The sequence below is a fragment of the Emys orbicularis genome, chromosome 9 (genome assembly GCF_028017835.1).
Source record: "Emys orbicularis isolate rEmyOrb1 chromosome 9, rEmyOrb1.hap1, whole genome shotgun sequence".
Taxonomy (NCBI): domain Eukaryota; kingdom Metazoa; phylum Chordata; order Testudines; family Emydidae; genus Emys; species Emys orbicularis.
Window position 1 is genome coordinate 98639021 of NC_088691.1, and position 12271 is coordinate 98651291.

The following is a 12271-nucleotide window of genomic DNA, read 5'->3' on the forward strand; positions in this document are numbered from 1 at the left end:
TTCCAGTGCTTCACCACCCTCCTAGTGAAATAGTGTTTCCTAATATCCAACCTAGACCTCCCCCACTGCAACTTGAGACCATTGCTCCTTGTTCTGTCATCTGCCACCATTGAGAACAGCCGAGTTCCATCCTCTTTGGAACCCCCCTTCAGGTAGTTGAAGGCTGCTATCAAATCCCCCCTCATTCTTCTCTTCTGGAGACTCAACAATCCCAGTTCCCTCAGCCTCTCCTCATAAGTCATGCGCTCCAGACCCCTAATCATTTTTGTTGCCCTCCGCTGGACTCTTTCCAATTTTTCCACATCCTTCTTGTAGTGTGGGGCCCAAAACTGGACACAGTACTCCAGATGAGGCCTCACCAATGTCGAATAAAGGGGAACGATCATGTCCCTCGATCTGCTGGCAATGCCCCTACTTATACAGCCCAAAATGCCATTAGCCTTCTTGGCAACAAGAGCACACTGTGTCAAAAGTGCAACAACAATCAATTGCCTCATCACAAAGAATGTCCTTTAGATTTATTTACCTTTAAAAGCAACTGGTACTTTGTGATCCTTTGGACTGGCTTTAAGAGATAAGCATCTAATGAGAGTTTATGATCCAGTTTACGCTGGCATTCCTGTAAGAGACAAAAGAGGAGGAAATCATACTACAACTCTTAGAAATAGAACAGGGGTACAAAGCCTGGAACTAAGGTTTAAGATCATTTGAGATTGAAATGTCTGTTGATTCAACAAGACATATACTCTGTTCCTTGCACACCAGATTTCACTAGCCAATTTACAAAGGGACTTTCCCAGCTGTTCTGTGTACAATACAAACATCTCTGAATGAGAGCCAAGGTCTGGATTCAGATTAGATGGTGTTGAAATCCTGCAAGATCTTCTTGAGAGATTTCAATCAACCTGGTTCTGTGAAAGAGGTCCCTTCTGGTACTAGATCTGACCTGGAACCAAAACTGAAGAGACAGGTTCATATCCAGGAATTCCATCTACCAGTCTACTGAGTCTCTGATACACTATTCATTAACATGGTTGTCAAGTGCCTCCCAGAATTATAAAGTGTACACATAAATATATTTTCCTCTATAACTTTTTTTAAATGGACATGAATACAGAAACTTTCTAAAGAGAGATGGATGGGAAAAGTGGCTCTAACAGATTTGCATTGCCAGTTTGTAAATAAACTCTACCTGAAAGAAGAGGCTATCTCCACATTGTCTCCAGAGGGCTTCAGATCTTAGCTTGTTCTGACAGTATTTTTCATATACTTGGAGATCCTCTTTCTGCAACAAAAAGAAAAGCTTAAGTAACTCAGGAGGAAACAATTCATTGAACGTTGATCATTAACCAGATCTCCTCTACATCTTCTATTCCAAATACATGCGATCAAACCAGATCCTGGTAATAAGTCTTTATGGAAAAGCCTATTGTATAAACTATTTTTACTCTTTCAAAGTTCATTACACTACTAAGATTAGCTTGGGTAGATTGCTTGGGAAGCGGAAGCTACAGCATAAGGGGCTAGGCGCGTGAGTGCTTAGAATAGAGGGCCAGGAGTTGAAAACTGTCAGTTCAACTCCTGGCTCTAGCACAGTCAGACTATGTGTGACTTTGGGCAAGCCAACCAGGTCCACATTTTCTCAAGTGGCCACTAAATTTGGCTTCCTCAATTTTTGGGTTCTGACCCTGAGACAGCTGACACATGAGCACCCACAGCTCCCATTGACTTCACCTGTGAAAAAACTGACCCTGTGAGTCTCACATTGGGCACCAAAACTGCCTCTCGTGAGTGGACATTTCTGAAAACGCTGCCTTGAATTCATGAAAGTTTGTGGCGTGCTTTGAGATCTTTGGAAGTGCAAGTATTACCATTATTTGATACAAACCTAACAATCTTGGCCAAGATTTTCAAAAGCAACTAGTAATTTGGGGTGTCTCTGTTTTTGGATCCTTAACTTGACGCACCAGCTTTTTAGAGGGCAGGTGTTCAGTACTTTCTGAAAAATTAGGCTGTCTTATGTTCTCTCAAATGGGGCATCCAAAACCACTGCACACTTTTGAAAATCTTGACCAACTTTTCTATAAGTCCCTAAAAAGGAATTACCATGATCTGAGTGACAATCTAAAAAATGAACTAAGCAGCAACATCTGAACACTGCAGGAAATCTAATAGAGTTTAGTTTAAATCCACAAGGGGGCTTTTCTTATCAAGAAACTTTTCCCGAAGCAGCCTTCAGAATTCTCTACCCTGAATGGTGCTGGAAGAATCCATCCTTCGGGGATTCAAGGGGGGAAAAGATGGATAATTACATGGACAGCAATGTTATTTTGCATTATACAGGGGATTAGATAATCAGTAATGCAAATTCATATACACAATGCACGTAGTTCAATGGACTGGCACATAATAATACTTAGTATTTATCTAGGGCTTTACATACTCAAAACATTACAGGGCCCAATCCTGCTCTCAATATCGTCAGTGGCAGGCCCCTACTAAGCTCAATGAGGTAGGTAATTCTTTCCCAATGCCACACAGGCCAGGTCTACATGACAAACTTTTGTCGTCGCAAGTTACGTTTGCATAAAACAATTGCAGTTAGTATATCATTTGTGAGCATGCAAACTTGGCTCCTTGGGTCAGCGCTGCGCATATTCACCAGGAGAGCTTATTTCGATGCACAGCGTAGCGCACCATAGGTAGGTGTCCCAGTGTGCAACTCTGCACCATCCAGCGCTCTGTCATTTGGAAAGTTTGAGCAATGCATTGTGGGGCAGAAACAAGTCACGCAGGGGTGATTCGGACTGCAGAGTCAAGTTCCCACCTTGCAAACTTTCTCTACCCCATAATATCGTCTCTACCCCATAATTTTTGCTCCTAATGTTAAGATCCCACAAACCCTTGCGGGACTGGTCACTGTCTGCCATCTCCAACCAGTGTGGATTAGTCACTGAGCCCATGCCCAGCGGCCCTGGAAAAAATCCGCCACCAGGTGGGGCAGCCTGGAGCCCCGGCCGCCACGTGAGTGGGGCAGGGGAAGCCCCCATGCCCTGACCCCACTCCCTGGCAGCAAAGCAAGGCAGGAAGAGGCGGGGTGGAGCAGGGGCAGGAAGAAGAGGGGTGGGAGCTTGGGGGAAAGGGATGCAATGGGGGTGGGGCCTGGGGCAGAGTGGGGGTCAAACACCCTCTGGGAACAGAGGAAGTCTGTGCCTATGTGCGGGGTGACAGGGGAAGCCCCTGCACCTGACCCTGCTCTCCAATAGAAGCGCCGGGCGGGCACAGCAGGAGGAGCCCCAGCGCCCCAGCCCTGGTCCGCCGCAGAAGCGCAGGGTGGGGAGGAGGGGGCGGCGGAAGCCCCAGCATCCGGACCCCCGCTGTGGCCCTGGGACTGGAGGAGCTCTCACTCCCCACATGCCCCAGGGTCATGGTGACCGGACAGAGCTTCTCTGGTCTTGGGGCCGAAGTGTGGGGGCAGAAAGGAGCAAAAGGGGTTGCGGGGCAGCAGTGGAGGGGCAGGATGGGGGGGCTGGGTGGAACGGGGTGGGCACCAGGGAAGGGGCAGAAAGGAGTGGGGCTCTGGGCGGGGCCACAGGTGGAAAGGGTGGAGTGGGGGCGGGGTCGCAGGCGGATGGGTTGGGGAGGGACCCCAAGGCCACAGGAAATCTTAATCCGTGGCTCCGCCTCCATCTCTAACAGAAGCTTGGAGCCTGCAGAGCTCTGCATTATTGTCATGAGCATTGCAAGTACAGGGTGCACAATCCTGCAGTATTTGCAGGCTGCAGGAACCACCAGATCAGTGGGGAACATGACGATTTCCTGAAGGGCAGATTGCTGTGGGACATAGTGAGAACCAATACAAGGTTGTTAGTGGTGCTCACAGAGCAGCTGCAAATGGTGGAGCACCACTTCTGGGCCCAAGAATAAGCACTGACAAATGGGACCACATCATAACGCAGGCTTGGGATGACGAGCAGTGGCTGAGGAACTTTCAGATGGACACGGCCACATTCCTGGATCTGTGTGCCAAGCTCGCTCCAGCCAACCAGTGCAGGGACACCAAAATGAGAGCTGCACTGACAGTGGAGAAGCAAGTGGCGATCACACCATGGAAACTTGCAACACCGGATTGCTTCCTGTCAATGAGAAATCATTTTGGAGTTGGAAAATCCACTGTGGGGGGCCATTGTCATGCAAGTGTGCTCTGTAATCATCCGCTGCTCTGAAGGACTGCAATTCTCAGCAACATGCAGGACATAGTGGACAGATTTGCAGCAATGGGGTTCCCAAACTGCGGTGGAGCAATAGACGGCATGCATGTCCCTATTTTGGCACCAGCATACCTTCCCACAGAGTACATCCAAGAGAAAGGACTACTTTTCTATGGTTATGCAAGCGTCGGTGCTCTATGGGATGGTGGAGAGGTCTCCTCTAAGTACAGCACATCGCTCTTTGTTAAAGCAGCAGGTCTGCAGCGCAGCACCGGAATGACTTCTGATATGCCTGCCGCAGTTCCTTCACTTTCACGCAGTACTGCCACTGATCCCTGTGGCACCCCTTCTCCTGCATCTCCCGGGCAATCTGCTCGTAGATGTCCTCATTTCTCTGGCTGGTCCGTAGCTGGGCTTGCAGAGTCTCACCTCTCCACAGGCCCAGGAGATCCAATATCTCCTGCCTACCTACTCCAGGTCAGAGCGCATCTGGAGTGTGCAACCGGCATGGCCCGCTGGGCAGTTGCACGCAACCGTGGAGAGCAGCTAGGTGCTTGCCAATATGGACAATCAGGAAAAGGTATTTCAAAAATTCACAGAGTTTTAAAGGTGGGGGGGCTTCTGGTCTCCATGACCCCTAGTCAGTGAAGTTCACAACTGTGACCAGAGCAGTCAGTACAGGGCATTGTAGGACAATGGCTGGAGGACTGTTAGGGTCAACATAGGTCACTGATTGTCTACATCCATGCTGCATTGACCTCAGTACATGGACCATGGCTCCATGATGCTCGGGGAGGTGCTGTTACTATGTCAGTGTAATGGAGAGCCATGGTTCAGAGATGGGAGACAAATTTAAGTGTAGACACATGCACAACTAAGTCAATGCAAGGCGGCTTACGTCGACCTCACTTTGTAGTGTAGACCAGACTACTGTGAATCAGGGCAGACGCAGGAATAAAATGCAGGAATTCCTGGCTCTCTGTCCTGTACTTAGTCCACTAGACAATGCTGCCTCTTTGGGGTTGGCAAGGAATTTCTCTCCAAGGAATAGTTTTTGGCAGGAATGTTGTGGGATTGTCACTGTTTAAGCTGGGATCACCCATTAGGATCAGATACAAAGGGGATGGGAGAGGACAGGGGAAGGCCAATGCCACCCTTCACTACGTTTCTATGATTATGCAATTGCAACCAAAGCAATATTAGTGGTGCAATTTCAAAGTGAGATGCAAACTTTCCTTTGCCTGAATAGTATTGTTTACGTATGTTGCCATGGAGGGAAAGTGGCAGTGGGTAGAGAACACAGAACTGAAAGGAATCAGAAAGGGTAATCAAGCATGACTACTTGCCCCTTGCCTAAAGAAAACAGATACGCTTCAGTGAGAGAGACGGTGATGGTCAATTCAAAAGCAGCAGCAGAGGGACAAACAAACAAAACAAAACTGTTCAAACCGGAGAAAGAAGGGAAAGCAATCATTAACCTATCAGTCACTTGCCCTGATGTAGCAGCCCTCTGTGTAAACATCACACACAGTGCTGCACAAATCAAGGGGACACCAGCTCAGACAAATGTTCTGTGTCCTTAAAACTAGCCTTTCATTATGGCAAGGACTGAGAGTCGCATAGTCAGAAACAGGATTCCACAGAGGAATAATTAGGGCTATCGATGCAGAGCCAGATCTTGAACATCTCAAAGTTCAGGAATGTTCAGCTCCAGGATTTCCAACTCTAGATCTGCCTGTATATTTAAATCATGCTCAGGGCCGGAGCAAGGATATTTTGCGCCCTAGGCGAAACTTCCACCTTGCGTCCCCCCTCCCTCTCCCCCCGGAGCATCGCTTATTATAAACCTTCAAAAATGAATACTGCATAATGTGGAATTGTTCATTAGAATTAATACACGTTTGGCTTGAAAATTTATTAATTTCATTATTTAGGCTACATATCTAGTCTACATATCTATCTGCCATGAGGCTGCATCAACTGAAAATGAAAAAAATGAAATTTTATTCCTATCTGTTCTTTTTCTTGTTCACTATTAAAAGTAAAGGATAGAGAATACATGTCACTTACTAACTATGAGTCACTATTTGAATTTCATCAACTGCTTGATGTAAACATTGATTAAGAGATCAAGATGACTTTTCCTTAAAATTAAGCAATGTTGATTGTAATCGGAAATACACCCTTTTTAGTTACGTTCCTTCCTTCATTCTTTCATATCAAAATCTACTACATTTTATTCTACCTTTAGAATATCCAATTATTGTTATTAATAAAATTTATAAAATTAGAATGGCGGCTACTCCGTCATACAACAACAGCTGACAATATCAATATGACAAATTTCAACAACCTACACACACATATTCACACATGATAAACATATACACTCAAATACTTAACATACACACACAACTGACACAAAGCATTAGCAAAATGATGCAGCAGCAATTGCCAGAGTCTTAGATCTGAAACAACTCAACAAAAATAGTTAGCCTCAGTCGACAACCTCCGAAAACTAGTAAACTTAGCATTATAAACAGCCTGTCAGCCTGTGCCCGCAACGCAGAGCTGGCATCGGTAGGGTTACCATATTTGGATACAATATGATTGTCAGAGAGAGAGGACTTGGCCCATGAAACAATAACTGTATTAAGATGCGGCCTGTGAAAAAGTTTGAGAAACCTTGACTTAAATTTCTTTGGTGACATGATGTAATATTCAGTATTGCCAACCACAAACATTCAGAACTCATGAGTTGGGCCCCCACAAAAATCACTCCATATCTGACCTATCAGTCCTCATCCTCATCCGGGAGCCGCAGAGCCCGAGCGCGGCAAGGGGGAAGCCAGGGGGCACACGGGGGCCGCTGCCCGCATGCATCCACTGCAGGAGCCCCTGGGGGGGACACCAGGCCGCAGCCCAGGCAGGCGCGCCCCCCGGGTTCCCCCTCACCGCGCTCGGGTTCTGCGGCTCCCAGAGCAGGCTCAGGGCCCCACGCCCCGGCAGAGGTTCACATGCCTGGGAGCCACAGAGCCCGAGCGCGGCGAGGGAGGAGCTGGGGGGCGCACGGGGGCCGCCACCCGCATTCATCTGCTGCAGCCTGCAGGAGCCCCTGGGGGGTGGGGGGGCGCCGGGCCGCAGCCTAGGCAGGAGGGGTGGGGGGCGTGGCTGCTCCCCGCTAGCGGCACCGCCGCCTTTGCAGGACTGCTGCCCCCCTGTGCCACGCCAGCTCCTCCATGGCTGGGGCTTGCTGCCCCCGCACAGGGCCGCATGGGGGGGGGGGGGGGAGAGTGGGGCAATTTATTTGCCCCAGGCCCTGCAGGGGCCCCCACGAGAATGTAGTATTCTATAGTATTGCAACTTTTTTTTTATGGAAGGGGCCCCCAAAATTGCTTTGCCCCAGGCCCCCTGAATCCTCTGGGCGGCCCTGCCCCCGCAAGCTGACTCTCTGGTGCCTCCGGAAGGCAGCTCCTCTCTGCCGAGCCAGGGCACCGCTTTTTGGCGCCCCCAACCACTTGGCGCCCTAGGCGACCGCTTAGTTCATCTAGTGGTTGCACCGGCCCTGATCATGCTCACCACTGTTGTGTCTATAAGCCTTTGCTCTTCTACGGTGCTTCCTATCCAAGGATTTCAAAACATTCTTTAGATTTAGTGTGTTCAGGGCACATATGCACAACTCCAGTTAACTTTATTGGCAGCTGATGAGTGCCTGTATGTGAGGTAGGAATTTGGTCCTTAATGTAGCACTCATGGGTTCCCTGAGGTTCAGGAGCTGACACAAACCTTTCAAACAACTTCATTTTCTATGTGCTTCTTCTCCCAGATAAGATGACCAAGTGCTTACTGCAACTGCTGGTTCCTCTTAAATGCTCCTCTTTCTAGGGTTGGTAATACTGTCAGTAAGGACATAGTCATGCCAGGTTCTGGGCATCTCCTGCAAAGAGCTGATCGCCCTCCATTCCCACTTGATCTTCCCAGGGTCAGGCTCTAAGGATTCACCTACACCGGGGTGGGCAAACTTTTTGGCCTGAGGGCCCCATTGGGGTTGCAAAACTGGATGGAGGGCCGGGTAGGGAAGGCTGTGCCTCCCCAAACAGCCTGCCCCCCCATCCGCCCCCTCCCACTTCCTGCCCCCTGACTGCCCCCCTCAGAACCCCCCTCCCATCCAACCCCCCTGCTCCTTGTCCCCTAACTGCCCCCTCCCGGGACCCCCGCCCCTAACCGCCCCCTGGGACCCCACCCCCATCCAACCTCCCAGTCCCCTGACTGCCCCAACCCCATCCACACCCCTGCCCCCTGACAGGCCCCCTGCCCCACGCCTATCCAACCCCCCCCATTCCCCGTCCCCTGACCCCTATCCACACCCCCGCCCCCTGACAGGCCCCCTGGAACCCCACGCCTATCCAACCCCCCCCATTCCCCGTCCCCTGACCCCTATCCACACCCCCGCCCCCTGACAGGCCCCCTGGAACTCCATGCCTATCCAACCACCCCTGTTCCCCGTCCCCTGACCGCCCCCCCCCCAGAACCTCTGCCCCCTCCAACCACTCCCTGTCCCCTGACTGCCCCCCGGGGTCCCCTGCCCCTTATACAACCCCCCCGGCCCTGGCCCACTTACTACGCCGAGCAGAGCAGCATGTCTGGCTGCTGCGCCAGCCGGGGCCAGACACGCTGCTGCTCTGCTTGGCAGGAGCGCGCAGTTCTGCCGCCCAGAGCGCTGCCTGCGCGGCGGCGTGACTCTGCAGGGGAGGGGCCGGGGACTAGCCTCCCTGGGCAGGAGCTCAGGGGCCAGGCAGGACGGTCCCGCGGGCCGCAGTTTGCCCACTCCTGACCTACAGTAAAGCTTTTAACCATGTGTCTGTAACAAAGTTGTGGCATGGCTGGCACTAAACATGTGTCCAAACATGGTTACCACGCAGTAGTAACAACAGCAGTTCACTGTGTTTCACCCCTTCCAGAGGTTCTGGCTGTCACGTGATTGATGGATGGCTTACACCCTTTTGTTTTTGGGTTTTTCTGCAGTACAGACAGAGCACTCACCGTATCTGTGGCTTGGGAATCCCTCCATCCTCCCAGCTCTCTTTATGGTAGGACATCTATCATGATAAGCAAACCCTTACCCATTAGAGGAATCCCACTGACTTTAATAGCGTCCACTGTCCCACGTGTTATTGATACTGCTCTGTGGGATCAATCCAGTCTGGCCCTAATCCAGCAAAGCACTCCAGTACATGCTTAACTCTAAGCATTTGAGTATCCCCATCCCAGACTTAAAATTAAGCACATATTGAAATGGTTTGCTAGGTCAGGATCAGAGTGATCAGCACCGGAAAGGTGCATGGCTCCGGGGAATTCTATCTATACTGTGGGACCACGTTTCCCAGAATGCATTGATGCAAATGCAGCCGGGCAGTGGCTGCACAAACACATTTGTGACGGCAGAAAGGCAGTTGTGTGGACACAAACTCAGCCGTGTTACTCGTGACCCAAGTTACAAGGTGATCAAGCCTTTAACCAGTTACAAAATCAGGTTAAAAGTTGTCATGTGATCAGACCAGGCCACAGGGAGCATGCGTAAAACAGTGCCAGTCAAAAAAACACCCACAGCAGGCTGAATTCTAATCATACGCTCATTGGGCTTGATCTGCTACTGTTTGGCTCCCGCTGGAGCTCCACTCCTCCTAGTGGAGCTTCACCAGCGTAAAGCTGGAATAAGTCGCTGGTGAATCAGCACGTTGTTTGCTGGACATGGACTATGAACAATCTAAATAATCTGCAATCAACATTTTATGATCAGCACCTATTGTGTTTTATTTGTCTGTAAAATGCCATGACAGTGTCATATAAGTATGATTTCAGCGGGAATAAAGAATAGTAGCTGGCATGTTGAACAAATCTAATGAACTCTTTACTTGATTGAAACCTCAGTTCTATTACATACACTAGCTGCCCATAATTTGGGCCCCAGTCCTGCTCCCTTTGAAAGCATTGTGAGTTTTCCCATTGATTTCAGTAGGCGCAGAATCAGACCTATGTATTGTTTCACATATGGCTAAGAACAAGGTTTGTTTCTACTCAGAAGGAGCTTCTCCTTCAATAGCAGCCCTTTTGAATTTTACCCTGTGCCAAAGCAAACACGGCTGTAACTACAGGAGCAAGCCAGAAGCCTTTTCTCAGTGAGAAGAAGCAGAAAGCTGCCAAATCACAGGGAACACAAACACACAGCCATGTTTCTGTCTGCGCCTCTCCCGGCGGGCACAGACCAATTTTCTTGGAGCTGCTGTGGCTCCTTCTAAAAACAGCCCAACACCAGGGAAAGTCCTTGAATCAGAAGAGTTATTGTGTCAGAAAGGAGATCCCAGGGTGAGGATTTTGCTCTTAGTGAGGGATTTTAATTATGAGGTGAAGAAAAAGTCTGATCTGACCTCTTATTCAATAGATTGTTTTAATGATTTATTTGATTGGTTCATAGAAGCTGACAGATAGAAGAGACAAAGGGTCTGATTTTCTTTTCACTTTACACCAATTACACCCAGGTAACCCCATTAACATCACTGATTTATGCTGGTGTATGTGAGAGGGGAATCAAGCCCAAAGTCTTGTTGCTCACAGAGAAGGGCCCCAAGCTGCAAAATTTAAATCCAGATTTTGCGGTTTGTGGCTCTTCAGACCAGAGCTTTCGCTCTGGCCCATTGTAAAGACAAGGGGCATTTGCAAAATTTGGATCCTTTGTTGGTTTTTGAACACCTCAAAGTTCTCGCCTATTTGGACCTGAGGTTTGCATTAGTCCCATCTCTGATATCGACCTCAGTAGGAGTTTTGCCCAGTTAAGATCCAGACTAACACAGCTACCCCTCTGATACTTGCCCAGTTAAGGACCTCAATCTGCCCCTTACAATATAGATTGTTTTATGCTTTAGTGGTTGTTTTCATTCATTACAATTAACACTGACTATAAGAAGTAGAAACGAACAGGAGTACTTGTGGCACCTTAGAGACTAACAAATTTATTAGAGCATAAGCTTTCGTGGGCTACATCCGAAGAAGTGGGCTGTAGCCCACGAAAGCTTATGCTCTAATAAATTTGTTAGTCTCTAAGGTGCCACAAGTCCTCCTGTTCGTTTTTACAGATACAGACTAACACGGCTGCTACTCTGAAACCTATAAGAAGTAGCTTAGAAAAACAGATATTTTATTGATTTTTATTACTAAAACCCTTTGGACCTGAATATTTGTCATGAATCCAATAGTGAAGGGCCTAATTAACTTCATTTAATTATAATTAGGGTCTAATTATAGAAGTATAATAGTCCCATTAGTACTATTCCCCTCATCCCAAACAACTTTATAAATTATGGGCCTGCTTTTTAGAAGTGTTGAGTACCCACAATTCCAGCTGAAGTCTTTGGGAGCAGAGCATTCTCAGCACCTTTGAAAATTAAGATATGTATGTTTCACCCACACAGATATCTATATAGTCCTTAAAACAGGAATTCCTTCATGTACCATGGAAATGCAGCCATCCCTGGGGTGGGATGCAACAGCTGGATGATATTAGACAGCTGGATGATATTAGAACAATGGGAGAAGGAAAGGTTATGACCAAAGATGGTAGGACAAATCTCATCTCTTATGAAAAGTGGTGTGGGATCTGTAATGGTTACTTAGAGCAGACAAGAGCTTGGCTTTTAACATCCCAATCAAAAGAACCAATCAGAGTAAACTGCAGGGAACGAAATCTGGGTACAGTTTTGCAAACCCTTACTCATGAGAGTAATTCCATTGTCTTTAATGGAAATACTTTACATGAATCAGCATTACTCACGTGCGTAAATGATTGCACAATTGGGCCCTTTATCCCGAAGGATAGAAGGCTAAATCAGCTCTTAGAATTTGAACCTGTAGCTCTTGAAAGTCCAGCTAGTCTAAAAGCAACGTCTAACACATGATGCTAATTTTCCCAATATAGCCTGTAGAAAACTGGTCCCAGAAAAGAGAACTGCTTTGAAAGGCAAAATCTTGTCATGGTTTTCAACTCCTTTTTCTTGGTCAAACCC

General features: G+C 48.3%; 1 protein-coding gene across 1 annotated transcript in view; it reads right to left on the minus strand.

The window, feature by feature from the left end:
* Window positions 1-12271, minus strand: part of MCF2L2 (MCF.2 cell line derived transforming sequence-like 2) — a 304618-nt gene that overhangs the window by 47763 nt on the left and 244584 nt on the right. Inside the window, exons 19-20 of the mRNA XM_065411462.1 lie at window positions 1193-1285; window positions 527-619 (exon numbers count right to left, since the gene is read on the minus strand). Coding sequence (XP_065267534.1) covers window positions 527-619; window positions 1193-1285 — 186 coding nt within the window. The remainder of the gene's footprint in view (window positions 1-526; window positions 620-1192; window positions 1286-12271) is intronic.